Here is a 23,641-nt window from a genome sequence, read left to right on the forward strand (position 1 = left end):
AGGAAGACTTAGTCAGACGGGCAAAGTTTGCCCGGGCTTCGCGGTCTGCCCTCCCCCAAGGGAGAGGTCGCTTGCAGCCCCCCCGAGACGGGGCCTGCCTGCATCTTCTCCTTGCAACCTCCTTCACGCCTGGAGTGTGTTAAGGCTCCCAACGCGACTGCAGCCCCTGTAGTAATTTTTCACCCCGTGTCAGAAAATGGATTTATAACATATGGTGAGGCACAAATAAAAATGGAATTGGTTCCCCACTGCGGCGGTGCGTGTCCTCCCACGGCCGGCTAGCCCCGACACGCCCCCGCACGATCTATAGAAATGTGGGATCTTGGCTGCCGACCTGCCCTGCCACGTTGCGAGTGCGGAGGAAGAAAGACGGGACTCTCAAGAGGCCTGACTGCAACTTGGGTTTATTGGTAGGAAGGAGGGAGCCCTCAGCCTGCGACCGGTGCTTCAGGGAGACCCTGAATCTCAGGAGGGAGAGGGTTTTATACAGTGGCTGGAAGCTCAGGGTGGGTCCACGTGCAACCAGTGGGGTATAACTGGGGAGTGTCTACTGACGTAACAAGCATTAACATTAAATACCAATGATCCGAAGGAAGGAGGGGAAAGCTTCCAATCCAGCCAGTCGCCAGAGATCTCCCTTCGAAGCTTCTGGACCCGGGGGACAGGCCCTGGGTGACTGGCAGGGTGGGAGGGTTTCCCGACGAATGGTGGACAGGTAACCAAGGCGGGAAAGGTGAACCAAACAGGGGTTGTATGTGGGGCAGGCTGAGGGAGAAGCTTACAGTTTGTAACAAAAGGGACCTAAAAATACAACGGCACTGAACCAGGGTACAAAGAACAACTATCTTACATTAAAACTCATGATAAAGATCACGCCACCGCACCTCACAGTCACTCTGGGGACCCCGACGGCTGAGATGTCAGGCTGCTGGCACTGGAGCGTTTCTGAGGGTCGCCTTACCCAGGCTGTGTGATCACACAGGACATTGTCCTTTGCCCTGCCTCCCCACTGCCAGGGCTAAGAACCACTTACATAGCCCTTCAGTAGGCGTGCTGGTCCCTGCCTCCTGCAGCTTTGTGCTGTGCAGAGGCTTTGTGGGGCAGTGAGGGGGCCGGGGAGCAGCGGGGCTGGAGGAGCGATGAGAAAAATTTGCAGCATCATCCCACCATTTGTCCAAGCTTCTCAGTCCTGCCTGGGTGTCTTTGAGCCGAAGCAGCACTCCTGCCTTTGTCCCTCCTTGCAGTGGGAAGAGGGAGCCGATTGGCTTTCTCATTTCTTCATGCCTGTCCTACAAGGGATGGGAGGAGCTGCTGGCCCTGCTGAGTGCGAGGGCTTCTCTTCCATAGCCAAAAAAGCCTTTTCTTGTTGAGGCGGGCTCTTGCTGGCAGAGGGCGAACCCCATGAGCAGCAGAGCTGTGCTCACATCACATCAGGCTGTGCTGGGGCTGCAGGCAGATGAGCTCTTGGGAGGACACACTGCACCCCCCGGGTCAGTGGCTCGATCTTTTGGGCACAAGGAAGGTAGGAGGTGTGAGAAGCAAAGCCCACTCATCAGTTAAAATTTCAAGAAAATTTAATATGAGACAATAGGGGCCAAAGTCAATAAAGCAGAAGGAACAGCACTGCCTGCTTAGCCACATTAGCTGCAGCCAGAGGCACACACCAGTCAACACAACACCCCTTGTATAGCCGGGGTATTGCATCAGCCCAATGCGTATTTACAAGCAGTTCTTTGTATTCCAACGTTTTAACAGAGTTCCTTCTCCGTCCGGCCTTTTTGGAGCATATGCGGTTGTCCTAGTCCTGGTCCTTTGTTACTTTTTGACACATTCAACAGGCTTCAATTCCTTCATTGGTTAAATGTTAATATTACAACAATTCTTCACCAGCATTGGTATCACAACAAAACATTTGAATTAAAAGAACTCTAAACTTCAGCAAAACTTCTTTTACAAAAGTCAACATTATAAAACATACAGTGTTTACTCTAACAATTGCAAAAGCCAACACTGTAATGTATTTATCATGATGGTGGTGTGGTTTGATGGCTTCTTGTAGATGAGAACCTGTCTTCTCAGCCTGTCTGTCCCCTGAACCATTCCCCATCAAACTCTGATGCATCCCCTCTCTCTTCTCCTGTCCCTGCAGGGCTCCATTGCACCTGGCGAGACGCAAGAGCTGAATTTTTCTTACGTGCCAGGATTACCAGGAGCCTTCAGCAGGACTTACCACCTCAAAGTGGGTGACCTGGAGCCAGAAAGTATCCGTCTGAAAGGAGAAGCATCCTTTCCCATGTTTAGTGTGAACCTGCCCTGGAACATCAAAGGTGGGCACTGCCTGTCTGCCTCCAGGAGGGGCCCCTCTGGTTTTGTTCCCTACCATATGCCCACGGGGCAGCTCGTGCCCACCTCCAGCAAGCCTGGAGGGTTGCAGGACTCCCAGACCAACTCAAGCTCTCTGGTTGCCTCATGAGTCTTGAGCAAGGATCCCATGTGGTCTTTGTCCCAGGAACCATCCTGCAGAGCTTGCCAGCACATCTGGCAGGGTTCTGAAGGGTGATGGCTAGACTGAAAGGCTTGGGAAAGCTCTAGGAGAGGCTGGCAGGGCTTCTGGCAGGGTTGGATTTGTGTGACATTGCAGGGGATGAGATGCTCCTCTGTGGGGAGGCAGATGGGTGAGGATGCAGAGAGGAGCAGCAGCATCCACTTTCCATAGAGGGCTTGAGGGATTTCTTTCTGGAAGGAACCAGTGGTGGGAGGCAGGGACTTCCCAGCTTTAATGGGATTGGCACTTTGCTCACACTTCTCTTTGTGGATGTTTTCTTCCTTCAGGAAATGAAAAGTATAAGGAGCCATTGGAACGGCATGTAAAACAGCAGCAACAACCAAGTCAAAGGAAAGAATCAGCTGTTGTGAAGAAGACTCAGAGCCCGAAGACTAAGACCTTGAAGTCTCAGCCCCCAGTGACTCAGACCCTGAAAACTCAGGCCCCGGTGACTCCGACCTCAAAGACTCAGACCTCGAAGACTCGGAATCGGAAGACTCAGAACCGGAAGCCCGGCTTGCTTGGCTCTGGCGATACAGTAAGAACAGCTGCAGCCCAGTTTGGCACACGCCACCCTCTCCGTGTCACCTGAGGCCCTTGCAGCCCACAGCAGCTTCCTGGTGCCCTGATGGCATTTGGGACCTCCCTGCCCACTTTACAGCCATGTGTCACCTCAGCATTGCCCCTAGGGCTGCCACTCTGGTCATGGTCTCTTCTGGGGTTGCACCAGCTTCCTGGCTACCCCAGGGAGAGATCCTGAAGGCCATGCTCAAGGGATGGAGTTGATGGCGCTTTGAAGGAGATGCAGGTCATTTCTGGGGAGTTTGCTGGTCCCAGCCCGAGCCCTGTCAGATTTACAGACCCAAACAGTAGGTGCCTGATTGTGCCCTGGGACTGTGCTGGCCGTGCTCATCTCCACGAGGCACCAGCTACCAAGCTGTGCTTTTCAAGACACAAAGCTTTCAAGGCTTTCCCGGTTCCCTTTCAAGACAGCTTTTGTCCAAGCTGCCTTGGTACTGGCTGGGGGCAAGCAAGGGTCTGGAGCTCTGGAAGGTTCCTGGCTTGTCTGTCTGCCCGGCCAGATCAGCTTTGCCAACAGTGGCTGGGCAGGCAAAGGTGTGGGAGTGACTTCCCTGGAGATGAGGTCCTGGCTAAGAGCAGGCGGTGTCACGGACACTGAGCAGCCAGACAGGAGGACCCCACAGCCCCTCTCAACAGCAGCAGGGTGGGATCCTTTCTGAGACAGACGCCCAGCTGCAGATAATAATGGCAGAGAAGGCTGGTTTGGAGGTGCAGCAAAAGCTCTCATCCCATCCCCTGAAGAGCGGGTTCCCTGACGAGGAGCTGCTCCAGAGTCTTATCAAGTGAGTAAGGATTCCCATCCCCATCTCCAGGTGCCCCGTGGGGAACATCTAGCAATGTCTCCTTGTCCTGAGAGATCCTTGTGTCTGCACAACTGGGGAATAGCCAGGGACTTCAGAAAGGGTCTGGTCCCGGTGGCTGACAGGCTACGTCTGAGCAGAGGAGTGTCCTCCCTTCCCCAGCACCACGCTGAGCTTTGGACTGCTCAGCTCCCCACAGGTGTGGGGTTCTGTCCCTGCAGCTGAGGGGACCCAGCGCAGACCTTCAAGCCCTTCCAGGCCGCATAAATTCTGTCCCTGCTGACTAGCGCTAGAAGAGACAACTCCCAGCTGACGTCTTGGTTCCAACTAACAGAGCACACTAGACAAACGGAGAAGGGAACTGCACGTGTCAGCAAACACTTTAAAATCCAAACTCAGATGGCTCGAATCCTGGTGGGGTGGCAGGGCTTATCTAGGTTCCTTGGTCTCTTCCCTTTGCGCCATCATGATGCAGCACAAGCACAGGAGGCTTCCATTCAGGAGGAAGATGCTCTGCAGAACAGATCATATGATCTGGTTGCAGGGCAATGAAGATTTCCTGTGCGGGCAAATCTTTCTTCTAGGCCCTGAGGCAATTTCAGGCTCAGGCTGTACACGAGGCTAAGCAGTTTCATTGAGACCAGTGGAGGCCCAGTGTACTCACCTCTACTGGCTTTTCATGGCAGAGGAGCTGCAACCAGTGTCCATTTTAAACTAATTTTAGTTTCAGCTACCATGGGTGGCTGATAAAACCTAGGACCTGCACTCCTCCTGATTTCCCAAAGTCGTTGCCAGGTGGTCAGGCCTCGGGTTTCCTATGCTTGAGCTGAGTTTTTACAGCAATGAATACAGAATTACCCACTTTATTTGCATCTTCCATCCACCTGAAACTGTAGCCAGGCTGTGGTTTAAGGACTGTCCTTACTCCTTCTTCCAGCATTGAGCCGCTTGAGTATGTCCTGGACCTGGGGTCTGTATTTAAGGGCTGCACTGAGAGACGCACTCTGGAGATCACCAACCCTGGGGAGATGCTTTTGTCCTTCCGGATGGATGTGTCTGTCCTGCAGGACACAGGTAAGCAGTGCTGGAGACACTTCCTGTGGGCTTGAAGGAGGTGTCTCAGACAGATTAGCTTAAGCCACTGAACTTGGGGACGTTTCTGAGCTTTTTCTTCTCAGTGGCCCTGCTGGGAGCTTCAGAGTCTCAATTCTCCTGGCCAGCCATGCCCAAGGACCTGGCCTGCCTGTGACTGCCCTAACGCTTCAGTGCAGGGGCCAGATGGGCTCATCAGCCCGGTCACCTCTCAGCATCTTCTGCCCTTGGCTCCCACCAGCATGAAGTTTCTTTGGGCACTCTGTGGACTTGTTTTGTGAACCAGTGGGGTCTGCTGTGTTTTGGAAGTGCTTTGTTTGGAGTTCACGCTGTCACCGCACTTGTGTTAAGCCTTTATTGAGGAAACAGCCTGTCAGATCCTCTGGTGGATGAAAAGAGGCTTCCAAAAGTGGCCTTGAGGCAAGGCTGTGCTTCCATCACACAGAGGCTCGCTGTGTCTGAGGGGTGTTCACAGGTGCACTCTTTTACGTTTTTGTCCAGGTCACCGCACGGCAGGGGGGTTTTCCCAGACTTCTCAGCCAGGACACCTGTAGGGCCTTAAACATGCTTATGACACATTTCATGTCTCTTGTGTATCTCAGCTGCTTTGTTTTCATCTGTTCAAGGTTTCAGTGTGGACCTGGACCAAATGGAGGACCTGCCTCCCAGACACACCGTGACATTTGAAGTGTGCTTTGAAAGTGCTTGCCGCCCACAGGGTGACGTGGATGTGCTGCTGCCCATCAAGGTACCACAGCTCTTGGGGCAGGCAGCAGGCTGGGCACCGCAGCAGCTGTCACCTGCACCCTCCGCTGAATTCCCTGTCCTTCTCCAGGTAGAAAAAGGCCCCACGTCTCACATCTGCCTCCATGCCGCTGTCATTGAACTGTCACTCAGACTTTCAAAGAACACTCTGGAGTTCTCGGATACCCTCGTTGGGCAGTGCCAGACTGAGACAGTCCGGCTCTACAACTGGTTCCATGTCCCCTGCACTTGGTTTATTACTGCCATCCAGCCTGTAATGGAGGTAAAGCACGGGCAACACTGAACACGTAACTTCTTGGTTGGGTTTTCTTTGTGTCTCTTGCCCTTTCTACTCCTGTGGCTGCCTGAGCACTTGGGTCTACAGCGTGTTTGAGGAAGCTTCTGAGGGTCTAGATCAAGGCTGGTTTGCCTGGACCTGTTCCATTAGCTGATGCTTTGCTTTTCTAGCACCTTCACCCATTCCCCCTCCTCTGAGGACTCCAGTTCCCTCTCTGCCTGCCCTGTCTACAGGTTTTCCCTCCAGCTCTAGGCTATGGGGGCCACGCTTGTTGTGGCTGTGGGTGCCCTCAGCACCGTATCAGTGTCTCAGAGCACTGCAGGAACTGAGGCTCTGTCCTCGCAGACCCAGGAGACCTGACAGGATTCGTTTCTGTGCCCGGAACAATCAACGCAAACGCAGGACACCAGCCCTACATCAGAAGAAGCAGGCACTGGAGGATGAGCCCTGTCCCTTTGAAGTGATGCCCTCCGAAGGAACCCTTGAGGCAGGAAGCTGGCAGGACTTGAAAATCCGGTTTACACCAAACGAGGACGTGAGATTGGCAGGTGTCAGCCCAGGAGGCCGAAAGGAGGGCCTGGTGCCGAGAGTGTGCTCTGAGCTCTGCCTTGGCAGGGAGCTTTCTGCAAGCCCCGTACTCAGCTACTCAGCGTGGCTCAGTTCACCCCACAGAGCATTGCCGTGAGATGTGCTTTGAAATGCCCACAGGGAGCTTGCACAGAGAGCATCGGGGCTCTGTGGCTGCCTCTCGGCACACGGGAGGGATGTGCCCAACTCCCCTCAGCCTCCCCCTTGCCCGGCTGTATTTGCAGCTGCGACACTCGGTGCAGAGCAGCTGCACACCGGCAGAGGATAATCCTGGAATGGTCCGTCTAGGCTCATCCTGCTGCAGAACTGACAGACAAAACAGCCACCAGACACCTTCCTGGGCACAGCAGGACAGTCACCTGTAGTGCTGTGCTGCCAGCAGTCCCTGGGGCTCTGGCCTGCCTGCACAATCCCATGCAGCGGGGGATTCAACTTAAAGGATGGAGCGTTCCCAAAAGTAGTTTGCCTGTGGCCGCTGGGTCTTGGAAACTGATGGCCTGTACCGGTATGGACACAAGTGCTTCTGTGCCTGCAGACAGTCCCAGGGATCTTTTAATTGCTCAAGAGACATAACCATCTTGTGTCCGGCTTTGCCCAGAGCCAGACACTAAGCAGTGAAGATGATCCTTATTTCTAGCCGGTGAGAGCTCATTTGCCTCTCTCCTGGAGCTGGCGTTTGCCTGATGCAGCAGTGCCAGGACTGTGTCTGGACACTGTAACCCCGAGGGCCCTTCTCATGAGCACTGCACTCCTGCATGACTAGGTGAAAACATCTGACAGTCCATTGTAGATCCATCTGATGCCCAAATACCCAGTTACAGTGCACACCAGGATTTATCCCAGTTATTCGGCCCCAGACTACTACAGACGCTGTAGTCCCTGGCGTCAGTAAATACCTGGTGGTTTCCATTCACCTTGGAGGGACTGGGAACACCCTGACCTTGGAGAAAGCGTTGTATCTGGGGTCCTGTCACCTGGGACTTCATGGATGAGTTTTCTTCACTTTTCTCTTTTCAGAGGTCTTACAAGAATGAGCTGAAGCTTAACGTTTGTGAGAGCAGCAATTGCTTAATGCTGCACCTGTCAGGACAAGGTCTGGAGCCACGGCTGGAGTTCAGCCCCCCGGCACTAGAGATGGGATGGGTGCTGGTGGACAGCGACGGAGTGGAGGCCACAGTGGTGGTGAAGATCCCATGCAACTTCCCCATTGAGTTTTACTCCCTGGATTTTGATGAGCAGTACCTTGAGGAGGAGAAGGTGAGAAGGCAGGTCTGGTCCCCATGTACATGCTGCCCAAGCTTCACAGCACTCCAGCATTCCCAGGCTTGTGCCAGGGCGACGGAGGCAATCCCCAGGGAAAGCCAACTCTGCTGACATGCTGTGGGAGGACTTCAATAGCTTGTGTTGTTGGGAGGAAGAGAGGAGACAGAAAATGGGTTTGTTGAGCGTGTGTGATGAAAGGCCAGAGAAGGAATCTTGCGTATGGTTTCTCTTCCCTGCGCACACAGATCCTGCGGACGGCAGTGGGGTCTGAGTACCAGAAGAAGTTTCTAATGCCTCCCCGTGCCGTGGGCGAGACGCTGCCCCCAGAGCTGCTGGAGTACTATGAAGCCCAGAAGAGGCTGAATGCTCAACAGGGAGAGGTCAAGGCCATGGCAGAGGCTGAGGCTGAGGCCATGGGCGAGGCAGAAGCAGGTCAGAAAAACAGTGAGGGTTTGGCAGCGTCTGTTTTGACTGTGGTCGCAGCACCCATACACCCTGAACGCTGTCACCTTCGGGGAAAGCCCATGCTTTTAAAAACTGCCTGTTCCCCAGCTTGGTGGAGGAACTCTTGGGTGAAGGACTGGGGCATCCTCTACCAACCCTGAGTGTAGCCAAAGCAAGCTCCTATCTGCCTGCCGTAGACTGGGGAAATAATCGGGATATTCCACAAAGACTAGGATTGGATGAGTTCTTCAGCCAGTAGAACCAGGTCTAATATCACTGGCTCTTTTATATTTGCACTTTCCTAGCAACAAAAGAACAAGCTCATGTTGCTTTCACCAAGTCTCCTTTTCCGGGATCTGAGCAGATTGGGAGGATGAGGAGGATCAAAGGTAGGCAGGAGGCTGACCTTTTCCCCTGGTTTTTCACTGCAGCACATCACAGGGCTGTCCCATTCTATCCTGAGGCCATGGTGAAGGCGACTGGGAATCCTGTCTCTCGAGCTGTCATTCGCCACCTGGGCATTGACCAGTCTTCAGAGAGGTGTGAAGCACAGCAGGACAAAGGGATTGTTGTCATTGTCCACGGGCCACCCCTGGCAGGTATGTGAGCTGCAGCCCTGGGCTGCAGGGAGAGGGGCAAGCAGGAGAAATACATCCTGGTGGACCTTGGTGCTTAAGGCAAAGACCTCAGCCGAACAGGAGGTGGAGATGATCCTCCTGGCTCTAGAATTCAGAGCTGGCAACCACGCTCCAGCTGCCTCCCTCATGGCCTCCCCTGGAGGGACGCTTGATTTCCCCCTGTTCTTTTAACTTTGAAATCTTGTTGGAGATTTTTCCAGGGCCTGTCCCTGTAATGCCTCATGTGCACGTGTCACCAAGCAGTCCTCCTCTCTCTCTCAGGAAAGACAGAGATGGCGGCGGCCCTGTGTCACCATTACGACGCTGCTCCCTTGTCCCTTGACACCGTGGTGAAAGAGGCCATTGCCAATGATGGCAGCCAGGCAGGGCTCCGTGCCCGGGAGCTTTGCACCGAGGCTGCCATGGAGCTGAAAAGCAAAAACGAAGGTAATGCTGGTGAGGAGAAATGCCAGACCCAGAGCCAGTGCTTGAGAAACCCACCATGACTGTCCACTTCTGCTCACTCAGAGCAGCAGTTTTTCATTCTTTGCGTCTCTTAGGGAACATGGGTGAAGTGCATCTCTGGCTGGTCTTCAAAAAATAAAAAATCAATTTTAAGGGCTCAGTCAGGGATTCTTTGATATCCCCCTTCGCTGCCATGCTTGGCACGTGTTCATTTTTCTAAGGGTGGTGAAGCATGCCTGTCTCTTTCCCAGATATTTTCTATTTCCTCAAAGCTGAATCAAGCTTGCTTCTCATGGGCAGCAGGCAGAACTGCTGCCCACTTTACCAAGGAAAAAGCCTTCTGAAGTGGCTCATTAAGCACAAGAGGACTGACTATGAGTGTAACCTTGCAAACAAGAGGAAGGGAAGGACAGCCTCCCAGAGGAGTTTCCAATCAGAGACATGCTACAAATGAGCTCTTGTCTCCCGGGATTTACCTGTGCTCACTGTCAGGTTACACAGCTCGTGTATGTTGGGCTGTTCTCCATGTGAGACCAGAGACTTTTAGGAAGCTTACTGGGCAGCTGGTAGCCTGAGCTCTGCAGGGTGAGGCCAGACCTGCCACAGTGCAGGGGGAAGTTTTGCATTGCTCACTTTTGAACCTGGCTGGGTTGGGAGCTGGCGGAAGGAAAAGGAGTCTGTGTCCCAGCAGGGTTTTCCCACAAGGAGCATTTAGCTTCAGCAGAGACGGGTGGTGCAAGCGGGGCAGGGCTGCAGGTCTCCACAGGAGAATGCAGGATGGGTGCAGTGTATGGAAACAATGGTCCTGGAGGACAAATCCTTGGCTTGATCCATAGGGGAACTCCTGTGCAAGCAGTGTCACCTGCATGCACAGTTGTTAGGAGGGACATAGTGCTGGCTTTAAAATCAAGGATGGGATAGCGTGCTGGTAAGAGAAGCAGGGAGGGAGCTGCTTCTGAGTGTTGCCAGTGCCCGGCAGACTGGGGAAAAAGTGCCGCGTTCCTTCCAGGGTCCAAGGCTGTGCCCATTGTGGTGAAAGGTGCCTACTTGCTTTTCAAAGCCCTCCTGAACCATATGTCCCCTATGCAGCTAAAAAGCGTCAGCTCGCTCTTCTGGCCAAGAGAAGACAAGCCTCTCAGGAGAAAATGAACAAGAAGAATGCCAAAGGCAAGAGCACACCAGCGCAAAAGAAGACGGAGCCAGCCAGCAAACCCCAGGTAAACATGATCTGCCTGGGTTGGTGCCTGGGACCTTTGCATTGTCTGTGAGATGGGCAGGGGCTGCTTACAGTGGAGGCTCTGTGCCAGCCAGGGCCTGGTATGTGGATCCATTGCACCAGGAGTTTGCAGGCTTGGGTCTCTGCTGGCCAGGGGATGGGCCCTCCAGGACCATCCCCTGGAGCCCCCAGCCTGCACTGCAGGGTTGTTCTAGTCTCCACTAGTGAGGAACCCCAGCTGCAAGCCCAGCAGTGGGAGTTGTCCAGGGCTTTCCACCGGGGTGTATTTTCCTTACAATGGTCCACATTACAGTTCACAGTTTCCACTGCTCCTGCACCGCAGCAGCTGAACATCACCAGCAGTTGTGGGGAAGAGCTGAACTGCCTGAGCTGTGTGCTGCCCGAGCACCTGCTGGTGGAGATCCTCTGTGAGAGGCTGAAGGTATGTGGGGTGGGGAAAAGGAGACATTCCTGCTCCGGAGAACAGGCAGTGAGGTACAACTCGGAGAGGAGGAGGTCTGTACATGCTCTTGGAGGATCCTGGCCTGTGTGCAGGGAACCCTGGGGGAAGCTGCAGATGCCCTTAGTTGGCAGAGCCTAAGGACAGACACAAGCTGCTCTTAGCTAATGCACCTGGAACAAGGACAGCTGGTGCCCTGTGACATCTGGGTTTACTGTCCAGCTGTGAGCTCCCTGTGTGCAATGGCTGACTTACTCTTCCCTTTATTTGCAGCACGAAGACTGCTGCAAGGGAGTGGTCTTTGATGGCTTGGAGAGCCTCTTTGCAAGAAGCCTGGAATCTTCTCTGCTCTGTGTACTCACAGCTGTCAAGAATCGCCATTATATCTACGTGGTGCACGTGCATCGGGATTATGCTTCTTGGAAAGCCAGGAAGGACGCTGAAATACAGAGGAAGGAAGATGAAAGACAGAGGGAAGGTGAGATATGTCTGTCCCTCTCAAATCTTCTCTCTCAAGCCCTCAGACTTATCTCTGTGTGTCTGGGTTTGCAGCAGAGCTTGTAAGAAGTGTTTTTATTCATCTTTCCACCTTCTGCCTCTGTAACCACACTCATCTCAGAGTTGCAGGAGACTGGAGGCTTTAAGACACCTTAATCTCTAACATTCAAGCTTGGGCAGAAGTTCAAGCTGTTGTAGCTCAGTGACAAACAACTGTCCTCAGCCCTGGTGCACTTAAGCCAGGAAAAGCACAGGAACTCACTGCCTGGCCATCGTTTGAGGGATTGTCTGAATTTTGGAGCAGGGATATGAGCTCCCCAATGTCTCCTGGTGTGATATGCTGGGTTGGGAAAAGCTGTGAGTCCTTGCAGCTGACTCCCAAAGCACCCAGCTGTGCTTGCTGTCACTCATGGTTTCTCCTCTGGTTTGTGCTAAAGAACTGCAGCGGGAGGAAGCTCTTCAGAGGAACAGAGAACGTGCCTTGAGAATGGATGAGGAAGAGTATGATGCCCTCCCTGAGGAGGAGAAAGCTGCCGTGGATGAAATAATATGGGAATTGAACCATATGCGGAGGGAGAGGCGAGTAAGCCTTCCATGGGTTCCTGCTCAGGGTAGTGTCCCCGGAGGGTCTCCCTGCTCCAAGGACTCTGAGCTCAGACATGTTTGATAGCAAAGGCCAGAAGCAACACAGGGATGGCCACTCTTAGCTCCCCGGCTCCCAAGGGAGGAAGGACCTTCTTCTGTTGAGGTAGAACATCTTCTTCTCTATGGTGAAGACAGAGCTGGGCTGATAGGGTTTTTTACTGCAGCTGAATCCCACTGGGGCAGCCCATGAGATGAACAGGTTAGCAAAGCTTGGGAGTCCACCGACGCTTGTGAAGCCTGGGAGGCCACAGGGGAAGCAGCCAGCAGAGACAAGGACTTGGAGGCTGTCTACCAAAAGAATGATCTGAACAGTGTTTGTTTCTTGCTGCCTCAGGTTTCAGACACAGAAAACATCCTGGGGATTGTTCAGGCTGAAAACATCAAAATCTCTGCAAAGGTCTATGATGTTTCTCTGAGGATCGACATGCCTGAAGGTCAGTGGACGCCTCCCAGACAAAGCAGTCCAGGTGCACTGCATTACCTTGGGGGGCGGGCGACCAAAGCGCATGGGATGGGATGGGATGGGATGGGATGGGATGGGATGGGATGGGATGGGATGGGATGGGATGGGATGGGATGGGATGGGATGGGATGGGATAGCATGCAAGGATGGCATGGACACATGAAGCACAAACCCTGCAAGTGGTGTGGAATAATGCATTGTCAGGGCATTGACAGCCTTAAGTCTCTCCCCTCTGAACTTTGAAGTGTGCAGCTTCACGTGCAGATTGGATTTGGGGGCTTTGAAACAACAGTGACGGGAACAGGCAGTTGGCAACTCCCACGGGCTCAGCACAGCATATAAAGTAATTTCCGTAGCTACTAATCCTGCAGATAATTTGAGTAGGAAGAGAAAAGGCAGACAAATAGCTGGAAAATACTGTCAAGAACAGAAACTTGCTGGAAAGGGTTTTGTGTCAAGACCTCCATGTAGTTTGTGACCTGGCGTGTTCTGCAGCTGATAAATACCATTTCTGACCTGGCTCTGCGGGTTTTCTGCAGGTCCAGATGGAAGTTTGGAATTTGGAACCATTAATGTCCTAGATAAGGTGAAGAAAGTCCTGAGTCTAAAGAACAAAGGGGTATACAACATTGAGTACAGGTGAGTCCAGCTGCCTGGTAGTGAGCATTTCTTCAGATTCCCAGGCCTGCATTCTCCCTCTGTCAATGGCTAGAACCTGTTTTCATGCTGGCTACCTCATGGGAAATACAAAACCCGGACTCTCTAATCTCAACTATTTTACTAGAGAATCCAGCCACAAACCAGCAATTCTTCACAGCTCAGCACGAACCCAAAGGAGAGCCCCAAAAATTTCAGCCACTGAAATGATGAGATTCATTGCTTTTCTTTGATGGTCACTTCCTTTCTCTTTCTGAGACTCTGTAAAGAAGCAAATGAAAAATTCTGGTGTCAAGGTTTCATGCATTAACCTTGTGATTGTCTGCACTCTCTGTCAAGATCCAGGATTCCCTGAGCAGAGCTGAACTCTCCCTTTTTTTTTGTTTTTTTTTTCTGGTCCTATGCAAAGTCCTGGCCGTGCTGGTGGTGCCTGTACTTTTAACTGCAGAGATCTCCATTCCTTCCCTTTCTCCCCAGCTTCACGCTGAAGGGTGCAGGTCCCAGGACGCAAAACTTGGCATCCCACTTCAGCGTTGAGCCTCGGTCGGGCATGCTGACTGCCTCCCAGCCTGGTGTGAATATTGAGATGCTCTTCCACCCCACAAGTGAAATCTTCCTCAAGAACAAACCCATCCTGTACTGCCAGGTGAGCTGCTTGGGCCAGGCTGTGTTATCTCTCGACATTTTGGGAGTGTAAACAGGATAGGTGTCGAGTGGAAGGAGTGCTTTAACTGGAGAATCCTCTCTCCTACATACACAAACAAAGTCTTTCAAAACCATTTGGGAGGCTTCTTAAGTGGAGCTGAGCTTCTGACTCCGGAGGAGGTGCTTAAACAGGGAGGGGTAAACTGATGGAGGCCTGGGGTGGAGACTGGGGACTGGGGTAGAGGCTGGCCTCTTTGCTGTGTTTACCACCCCTTCCTGTGGACACAGGTGATAGACGGCAGCTCAGGGGAAGGAGGCCAGACTGTTGCCGAGATCCCACTGAGGGTGTCGGTGAGAGCTGTGTACAGCAAGTACAGCATTGAGCCCGCCTCACCCATCGACTTCGGTGCCATGCTCGAGGGCACCAAGAAGACCCAGACTGTCATCCTGGAGAACAAAGGCATGCTCAGCTTCGAATTCTACATCCACCGAGCACCCGAGGATGCATCTGCATGGGAAAGCCAAAGGTACGAGAAGCCCTGCACCACCTTTCCTGTCTGAGGAGGCACCAGCCCACGGCTGGTATGTGGCAGGCAGCCAGGAGACCTGGGCTGTTGTCCGTTTGCATCCCTGGCTTGGGGAGAGGGAGCAAAAAAACACCGCAGTGTCCCCAGGTGTAGTACAAAGCTGGTGATAGAGCTCCTGTCCAGCAATGGGTGCTGCACTCAGGGAGCCATCAGGAGCAGGAAGGCTTCCCTCCGTGTGGAGGAAGGCCAGCTTTGGCCTCAGAGAAAGGCAGGGGAGCTCAGCATGACAGATACCTCTGCTTTCTCCTCTCAGTTCAAAGCAAGAGCAATCTGCTCCATCAGCTGCAAAGCGCTCAACAGGAAAGAAATCGAGCTCCTTGACAGGTGGGTGACTCCTGCTCCCCAACAGTGCTGCTGCCGCGGGGGATGTGAGAAGATGCTGCTGTGCCCTGGCTGGGGGCTCATGGCTATAGGGTGGGACACGGTCTACAGGATGGAACCCAGTATCTGCTCAGTCCCACTGACACTCCTGTACTTTGGCTCTGACCTGGACTTGTGGGATCAACAGGGGGGAGCAGGTCCTGTGTTTGGTAGCTGCTAGCCAGCATAGGTCTGTGAACACCACAGAAGCAAAAACACGCCTCAGTGAACTCCCAGTCCGCAGAGCTCAGACAACATTGCTTTTTCTTCTTCCAAGTCACCTACCTTTCTCCTGTCCTTTCTCACAGCTATTTCTGCTCTCCTGTGTTACCTCTGGAGGCTGAAGGATCACAGCTACCACCTTCATTCTTTACACTCAAACTCCTTTCTCTCTGCTACTTGGGACAGGCTTGCAGCTCCTCTTGGCTTGTTGGTCTCAGCCTGGGGCTGCCCTTGGGCCATGGAGTCATCCTTCCCTGCCCTGGGACTGGGGTGCTTGGGCCCAGCTGGAGGCCAAGGCGGGACACACTCTTTGCTGGGGTGCTCAAGGCACAGCTGTTAGCCATCAGCCTCTCCTGGAACTTTTTCTGCAGGGTCCCCTCAGTCTTGGCATGTTCACGGTGTCCCCTTGCTCCGGCTCCATCAGTCCGTGGGGCCAGCAGAAGATCACAGTGGAATGCCTGGCAGGGCAGGAGGGGACGTGTGAGGAGCAGCTCTACATTGACATCACGGGCAGAGACCCCAGGGACAATCCCCTTGGCATTCCCTTTACCCTGACTGCCGAGTCCTGCCTCCCAGGTACGTACTGCCCACAGGTTCCCTTGGTCACACCTGCTGCTGATCAGCACCTAAACTTGCTGCTTGGATAGAGATGCACGCTAGCCCTGGTGTCCCGCCTTTGAATCCTCAGAAGTTCCAGCCCTCTTCAAGTCCACCAGCAGACTCATCCTTCCCAGGCTGAGAGGGATGCATGGAAGGATAAAAGGAAAGCAGCGCTCTCTAAGACCGAGGTTGACTGAGCTCCATCCTCAAAGCCAGCTCCCCCACCCAAGGCTGGGTTTAGCAGTCACCCAGGGCAGAAAGGATGACTGAGAGGAAAAGCCTCCTGAGAGGCCAGCAGGGTCCAGATAAATTCATCAGTGAGGCTTCTCCTCCATGCTCATCCCTCTGGTCTATCCACAGGACTCGTTGAGGATGTCCTGTCAATCTTTGAGAAGTACCCGATCTGCCGCAGCACTGACCTCAGCCGCAAGCTGCGGTCAGTGGAAGGCGTGGGCTTGTTCATCAGAGATGGGAACAAATTCATCTTCAACGAGGTTCTGGTTGCGCAAGAAGCTGAAGCTCATTTCAGTATCTACAATGCAAGCAGCCTGCCATGTGATGTGGTGCTCTCCATCAGACCCCTGCGTGGAAAGGTAAGAACAGGAGGCCAAGGTGATGGTGTCCCTCTAAAGGCAGTGTGAGAGTCTGTTTTGTTCTCCAGATGCATTGCTTCCTGGGGCCCAGACTAGTCTAGCTCAGTGCAGGTCAAACTGCAGGGGAGAGCAGCAGAGCCAGGGAAGAGTTGTGTTGAATTTTGCATGTCTCAGGCAAGGTTCTGGCTCACACCTCTGGGCCTTTGGCGGGAGAAGTGAATCCTTCTGAACCTCTCCTGGACGCACACTCAGAGAGGGGCTGTCATGAACTGACATGCCAGGGTTCAAAGGAGGCATTTCCTCAGGCTCCCTGGCTTTTCCTTCACTTTGAAGGCCAGTTCCAGGTTATTTGCAGGGTTTTCCAAGCAGTGCCCACCTCCCATGTATGCTGGGGCAGCGGCCAGGGCTCAAAACACAAACTGCTTTAGCACAAGGTCAGCGTTCCCTGGGAGGGAGGGAGCCTGCCCAGGGAAACAGGGAGGAGGACACACTGCCTGGGGCTGTTCTCAGTAACGCATTTATGAATAAAACTGTGTCATGTTGAAAGGTGTTTTCTCCTAACACTGCTCTCTGGGTTCCCCCAAGGATAAAAGCCCTGTCAACAACGTTTTCAAGTTGTATGCAGTCAAGATGTCCATTCAGGGCTCATCCTGTGCTGTTGCTACGGTGACCTTCACCCCACCAGATGAGCAGACCTACGACTGCACTTTCAAGGCTTCCCTTGTCATCCCAGAAGGGTAACTGACTGTGAAATATTGGGGGAGGCTTCAGTGATAGCTCCCTCTCCACTGGGCAGGCACAGGCCTCTTATTAGCTCTAATGCTTTCAGTAGCCATAGGCAGAGTACTTGGCATGAGATGATCTGGGAGGCAGTAACCGTTGGACAAAGCCAAAAAATGAGACTGATGGTTTATCCTTTATGAGGAATTATGAAGACATGGAAATATTAGGTAGCCAGCTGAAAGTTACTGAGATGTGCTGCAGCTGACTTGGGGATTTCCAAGGACAAAGGCCTAGATGAAGCAGTTCCTGTGCCAGCAGGTCAGCAGTCACAATTTCCTGTGTACCTGTAAAATTAAGTGCTCCTCTGATCACTGTGATTCCCTGGTATTCATTAAGCTATTTTATGTAAGGGACTGGAGCTGGTATGAAAGAGAAGCACAGTTCCTCTGCCCTGGGACCTGTGTAGTGCAGCTTTGACCTGCCCTTCCTCAACCTTTTAGTGGCTGAATTGGAACAAGAGAAGTCTAATTGCTAATATGCAATTGCTTTCTTACTGTTCTTGGAAATGATCTTTACTGATGGTGACAATGATTTATTTTTGCCTTCTTGCTTTTGTACTGCTTTCATGCTGTGCTTTTGCTTGTTGCATGTGTCTCATCTCACTGCAGCCAGGAGATTTGCCATGCCTCATCTGGTGCCTCATTATCTACCTCCTGGATGGCATGATTCAATTAACTGAAATTATTTTTAATTGTTATTGTGGAGGGCTCTTTGGAACAGATTCCTCTTGTGAATGGCGCTGAGTGGACTGGGAAGAGCCTGGTGGGGGCTGCCTTGTGTGGCTCAGGAGCCTCAGGCAGGGAAAACACTGTGGGTGGCCCTTGCTGCCTCACTCGCCCAGGGAGAAATGGGTTAGTGCCAGCTGAAATTGTTTCTGTGCCTCTCCTGCAGCCCTGTGAAATTTAAACCCCAAATCCTGACCTTCACCATCAGCGGGAAGGGGCATGAGCCGCAGCTGACAGTCGTGTGCCCAAGTGCTTGCAGCAGGAGGGGAAATTCCGAGCTGTGCTTCAAGAGGCTCCGGCTGGGGGAGTCAGAGATGCTCCCCCTGGTCATCCAAAACAAGGGCATAATACCTGTCAAGGTGAAGACCTGCTCAAGGAATGGTCTGGTTTGGGAACAAGTGCTTGTGGCACAGGGGAAGGGTCCCAGAAAACACGGCAGACCTGGGAAGAGGTGTCAGAAATTCTTTTAAAGCAAGTGACTGACATCTGTTCTCCAAGAAGGGAGTTCTTGGAAATCGTGCCTCTAGCCTTTCTTCTTTAAGTTGAACACAGGAAAGGTGGTGCAGTATTTTCCCCCATCTCTCAGGTCACCTTTTGTTCTCATGGACATGGGGTGATTTTCCAGCTCCATTAGATTGTTTTCGATCCCAGTTTACTGCATTTTAAGTAAACTTAGTTGTGGCTTAATTACATTCTGCTCATTACTTTCTGTCCTGTTTGATTCTGTGTCAGGTCCATCCAAATGCCTCTGAGCGCTCTTTTTTCCCAGCTGGTTTGACTTAACTTTTGTGCTAAGTGCTGTTTGTAGTGGGAGAGGTGCTGGGTTCCCATGCGGGACCAGCAGCACTGCGGTGTCAGTCCCTGTGTTCCCACCCTGTACTCACACCAAGTGTCAATGTGCTCTGTGCTCCCTTTTCTCAGTTCACGTTACACCTGGAGGATGAGCACGGAGCGTTCCTCTTGAAAGGCAGGGGCTCCACACTTGAGAGATTCTACACTGAAGATGCGGAAGACGACTCTGCTGTCCACGGTAAATTCATTAACCGTGAAGTGTGATCCTGCACAGAGGGAAAACGTGTGCCCTGCTCTTGGCTTCTCTGAGCAGCAGCCAGATGTTAGACACAGTTTCTTTTCTTGGGCTCTCTGTCCCCCAAGCTTTTCTTGGGGACTTTCTCCTAGCAAGTTGTAAGAAGTTCTTTGGCTCCTCTAGACAAGGTGGGTTGAGTTGTGGGGGACTGTCACTACCTCAGTGGACCCTCTGAGGTATTTGCTGCTTGAGGGAAGGCACCAGCCTGAATGGACACAGCCCTTGAGCACACAGACAACCAGCAGAAGCCAAAAGCACTCTCTGGCTCCGCTTTCCATACGGCTGGAGCTGGCTGGAAGCAGATGGAATGCGGGCTGGGCATCAACCTGAGGTTAAGCTGCTTAAGCGGTGATGTGTCTGGAGGTGGCAGTCTTGCGAACACAGGAAGAGGGTCTGGAACCACTGGGGGTAGAACCCGTGCTTAGGAGGCAGCTGATTTCAACCTCTCATTCCTCATACAGCCTATGGAAATATTTCCTCTGTACCGCCGTATCACTTAACTCTGATTTCCGTTGCTGTGCAGAGCGTAAGCCCCCAAAGCCTTTCCTGCTTCTGCGTCCTGGGGAATCGACAAAGTTCGACGTCATTTTCAAACCCACCCTGGCTCAACGACTGGAAGGGAGGATTCGTGCGTTAGTGGGGGACAAATACTCTAACAAGACCCTAATGGAGCTGGTGGGTGAAGGCCACAAGGACGAATTCACCCTCGACGGACTGGAGGAAGGTACACAGGAGAGGAATGCTGAGAGCATTCTGAAGAAAGACATCATTGATGGTAAGAGAGGAGAGGCTGCCAAGGTGGAGCAAGGAAGAGGGAAATGTCTGATCATGTGTGTCCTCTCTCTAGCCAGGCCTGGGCTGTCACCCACCGGACTTGGTGGCCTGTGGGCGTGGCAGGCATGCCTGCAGAGCAATGTGTGCTGTGCTTCATGTGGCTGGCTTAGGGGTGTGTCAGGGTGTTTCCCTGAAAGTGGTGGGCTGGGGAGCCGCCTGGGAAACTCCCTTCCAGAGGGAGGAAGGCTTGGAGCAAGAAAGCATTGAACATACAGGTGTCTGTGCACGTGAATGGGGGTGGATGGAGCTCCCTGCATGCTGAGGTTGCCTTGTTCTCCTCCTCAGCAGCTGTCAGAGCGAATCACATCCAGTTTGGGGACTGTTCTGTTGGAGAGCCCTGCAACAGGACCTTCACCATCACCAACCACACCTGTACGAAGGTCATGCGCTTTGAGTGGGAGGCAAACGCACCATTCCAGTTCTCTCCCAAGGTGAGCGTGGACGGCTCTGCCTTTCCCCATTGCTCAAGCCCTGCCCTGGTGTTCCCAGGAGCTGGCAGGCAGTCCTCACGTACCAGTGACAGCCCATTCCAGTGCCACGTAGGAGATGCCGAGATGCCAAGTCCCTGGCTTGGCAATGGCTGCCAGCCTTGCAGAAACGGCTTCATGTTATGGGAGGTGGCACCTTCTGTTCATACTTTTGTCTATCAAACTTCACATAAATCCACTCCGACGCGCAGATTCCTGGCACAGCAGCTCACCACATCAGTCCCTTTTGCTGTCAGTCCTGCCCTTGGCAGTGCTTCCGGTTTGGTTTTGACTCCCTGATTCTCCCTAGGTGGGACATCTCCATCCTGGCTGTGCCAAGGACATCACAGTGACCTTGAAATCAGATGTCCCAGCCACCTTCAGGAGGCACCTTGTGAAATGTAAGGTGACCGAGATCAACTTTGAGCTGCCAGGAGGGGAGGTTCAGGACTGCGACAACAAAATGCGCATTGTCACGTGGAATCAAACCACCAGGGAAGAGCCGGCAGCCAGGTGGCCTGGAAAAAGGAAGGCGAGAAGCAAAATGGCAAAAGAAGACAGCCCAGCTTTTACAAAAAGAGCCACGGTAACCCCCATCACTGCTGGCTGAGCAGCTCCTGCTTCCTCTGGACATTGGACAGCCGTGAGGTTCACCAGCAGTGCATTCTAGGGGAGAGGTGGATGCACAGTGACCGGACACACTCACGTGAGAGGGGGAGGCCTTTTGACAAGAGACCTTTAGCCAACACAAACTACGAGTCTGTGCCACAAGCACAAGGGTTGCAGCCCGTGTTGAATGGGAGACAATGTTTGATGATGTTATCCCACTTTATGGTGGTTGAAATCTCTTCATCTGATCTGGTGCCTTTTCACCAACAAGGAGTTAAGTCTGCTGCACTCTGTCTCTTCTTTGGAAGTGGAGAGAAGTATACTTCTCCTGCATGTGCTGGTGAACTCCAAGTTTTGTCTGCATGGATACCAGAGTTTTTAGTTGTGATCTCTGTATTGTGTGGGATATCTCATCATGGAGTAGCCCAGGCACTGTATGACAGTATGGAGGAGTCTGGAGAAGGATCATCTCCAGAGACTCTTGCTTTTATTGTCATTATTGCCAAACACACTCGTCTTGGGTGAAGGTTCTTTCTGAGTTTCTGGACCATTTTAAGGCCTCTAAACCATCCTCTTTTCTATCAGAACATCTGCAGTTGGAGACTTTCCCAGTGAGATCTTTCACATCCCAAAATGCCCGTTGCCAGCTCCCTGCAGTGTGGTTGTTGCTCCACACGTGACATGTGGAGAGCACTTTCTCCTAAGACAAGAAGAAAAAGGTGCTTTCCAGAACTCTTCAGTGTCGCCTCGATTTTCAGCCTTCTGATGACTGTTTACCTATTTCCAGTGGAGTTTCTCAGGGATGTAACATAAACAAGTAGATTGTTTTCACATACCAATATGTGATGGACTTCTGAGATGACCATTGGGGTCAGAGGGGTGTCCCCTTTGTCCTCCAATCCTGGGCCAAACTCCAAATCCTGTTTAAACCCAAACCCGACAATAAACGGCGCTTTTTTTTCTTTCCTCACTTCAACCTGTCGGGTGAGTGTGGTTCTTTCGTGTCCCTACTGGCGACATCTGGTGCCCGCTCGTGAGAATTACAGTGTGTGGAGTCAGTGAGATTGTCTTCAAGGTAACGGGGGTTGTGTGTAGGTAGCCGCCTGCGAATATGGTATCCCGGAGCTCTAAGACAGAGGTTGCTGTCTTCGCCTTCTGGCGCCATCTGCTGGAACGGAACCAGGGTTTTGTTTCTGAGGAAGAGTTTCAGTGTTTATATTATTTTGGAAAGGCAAAAGGCTTCCTTATTGATGCTGGGATGGCTATCTCAGAAACTGCCTGGGGTCGCCTGGGTGGTTATCTGATTTGGGCTTTGTCTGCGAATTACGATGCAGACATGGTAAATCTGACGGTGCTCTGGAGACGATGCGATACTGTTTTAAGGAGTTATTGGGACTCCGGGGCCCCGTTGAGTATCGGCAGCTCTTTTGAGGGGCTGTCGGGCTCGGACGCTGAGGCTGAGGAGGAGGTCCTCCCCTCGGAAGCCGAGGTGGATTCAGGGTCCGAATGGGGCGGGGAGCTTACCGTTGACCCCCGGGACGCTGCGTTCGTGGATGGCGAGCCAGGTTCCCCGGGGGGCGCGGACGAGCCGCTGAGCGGGGGCTCGCCAGTTCTTGAGGAGCCGGCCGTGCCGGCCCCGACCGCTTCGCCCATTCCGGCGCCCAGGAGGCTGAAGAGCGGGGGGGTTTCCCCCTCCCCGGCGCTCTCCCGGCGCTGGCGGGGAGCGCGGCGCTGCTTCCGCCCGTCCCCACGCCCAGGAGGCGGAGAAGCGGAGGCGGCTCTCAATCCCTCTGCGCCTTTCCGGCGTCGGGGGGGAGCGAGGGGTCGCGGGCTCCGCAGGCGCCTCTGTCGGAGCCGGACGCGGTGACGACGCAGCGTCCACATCGCGGTGTGGGCCACGAAATACCCCCTCGGAACGGCGCTGGAGCCGGGGGCAGCCCCGCCCGGCGATGCGCTGAGCAAGGCGCCCGCGCGAGCGGCGAGGGCCCCGGAGGGGGGAGCGTTGATCGACTTGCTGTCGGACCCGATCCCTGTGGGCGGGCAGTCCGTCCCGCCCCGCGTGGAGCGGGCGGGGCCCTCTCTGGGCCTCTGCGCCACAGGCGGAGCCATGCTGGGGGCGCTGCCAGCCCCGCCCCGCCCCTCCCCTCCCCTCCCCTCCCCTCCCCTCCCCTCCCCGTGTCAGCCCCGCCGGGCGCGGCGAGTGATGTTGCTCGTGCTGGGGAGGCTGGGCCGGGCCCGAGCGGCCCTGCACCGCGCCCCGCCCCCTCCGCGGGTTCTTCCCCGCTCGCGCCGCCTGCGCCGCTTCCTCCGCTGTCGGTTGAGTCTCAGGCGGCGGGGCGGGCTGGTGCTGCGGCTCCATCAGCCGCGCCCATCCCGGCGCCCCGTTCCCCCCCTACGCGGCGGGAAGTGAAAGTGAACGGTCCTTTCCAGTCCCTCTATGAGGCTGATCCCGGAGGCCAAAAGACTCCCTTCTCAGCCTGACTTTGTGGGCTCTGCTCGGTGATTCCTCCCTCCTCTGTTTGCAGGTGGTCAAGAGAGTCCCAGAACCAGCTCACGCTGTGCTGGAGGACAGCAGCCAGGAGGCCGAGCTGTACCTCAGTGCCATTGTTGCCTGCAGCCAGTTAAAACTGAACACGACTGTGGTCCAGCTCAAGGATCCCTTGCCCTTCCAGACAAGGAGAGCCACGTGAGTGCTGGAGGCCAGGCAGGGCCCTGTGAGCGGGAGCTGCCTTTGCCCAGGGCTGACCCAGTG

General features: G+C 53.7%; 1 protein-coding gene across 1 annotated transcript in view; it reads left to right on the forward strand.

Annotated features, from left to right (window-relative positions):
• LOC136304968 (hydrocephalus-inducing protein homolog) overlaps positions 1–23,641 on the forward strand; it is a gene marked incomplete at its 5' end in the record, with an annotated part of 67,973 nt that overhangs the window by 30,914 nt on the left and 13,418 nt on the right. The window contains 30 exon segments of the mRNA XM_066208382.1: positions 2,150–2,327; positions 2,833–2,963; positions 3,027–3,083; positions 3,788–3,909; positions 4,865–5,001; positions 5,646–5,767; positions 5,855–6,051; positions 6,464–6,596; positions 7,667–7,906; positions 8,158–8,344; positions 8,788–8,955; positions 9,256–9,429; positions 10,528–10,651; positions 10,949–11,096; positions 11,388–11,592; positions 12,050–12,195; positions 12,592–12,691; positions 13,260–13,359; positions 13,855–14,023; positions 14,311–14,549; positions 14,863–14,931; positions 15,559–15,767; positions 16,152–16,384; positions 16,970–17,121; positions 18,059–18,251; positions 18,814–18,922; positions 19,503–19,754; positions 20,102–20,244; positions 20,591–20,812; positions 23,415–23,575. Coding sequence (XP_066064479.1) covers positions 2,150–2,327; positions 2,833–2,963; positions 3,027–3,083; positions 3,788–3,909; positions 4,865–5,001; positions 5,646–5,767; positions 5,855–6,051; positions 6,464–6,596; positions 7,667–7,906; positions 8,158–8,344; positions 8,788–8,955; positions 9,256–9,429; positions 10,528–10,651; positions 10,949–11,096; positions 11,388–11,592; positions 12,050–12,195; positions 12,592–12,691; positions 13,260–13,359; positions 13,855–14,023; positions 14,311–14,549; positions 14,863–14,931; positions 15,559–15,767; positions 16,152–16,384; positions 16,970–17,121; positions 18,059–18,251; positions 18,814–18,922; positions 19,503–19,754; positions 20,102–20,244; positions 20,591–20,812; positions 23,415–23,575 — 4,820 coding nt within the window.

Source organism: Chamaea fasciata, unplaced genomic scaffold (genome assembly GCF_029207755.1).
Source record: "Chamaea fasciata isolate MVZ Bird 193981 ecotype frontalis unplaced genomic scaffold, bChaFas1.0.hap1 SCAF_232, whole genome shotgun sequence".
NCBI classification, from domain to species: Eukaryota; Metazoa; Chordata; class Aves; order Passeriformes; family Sylviidae; genus Chamaea; species Chamaea fasciata.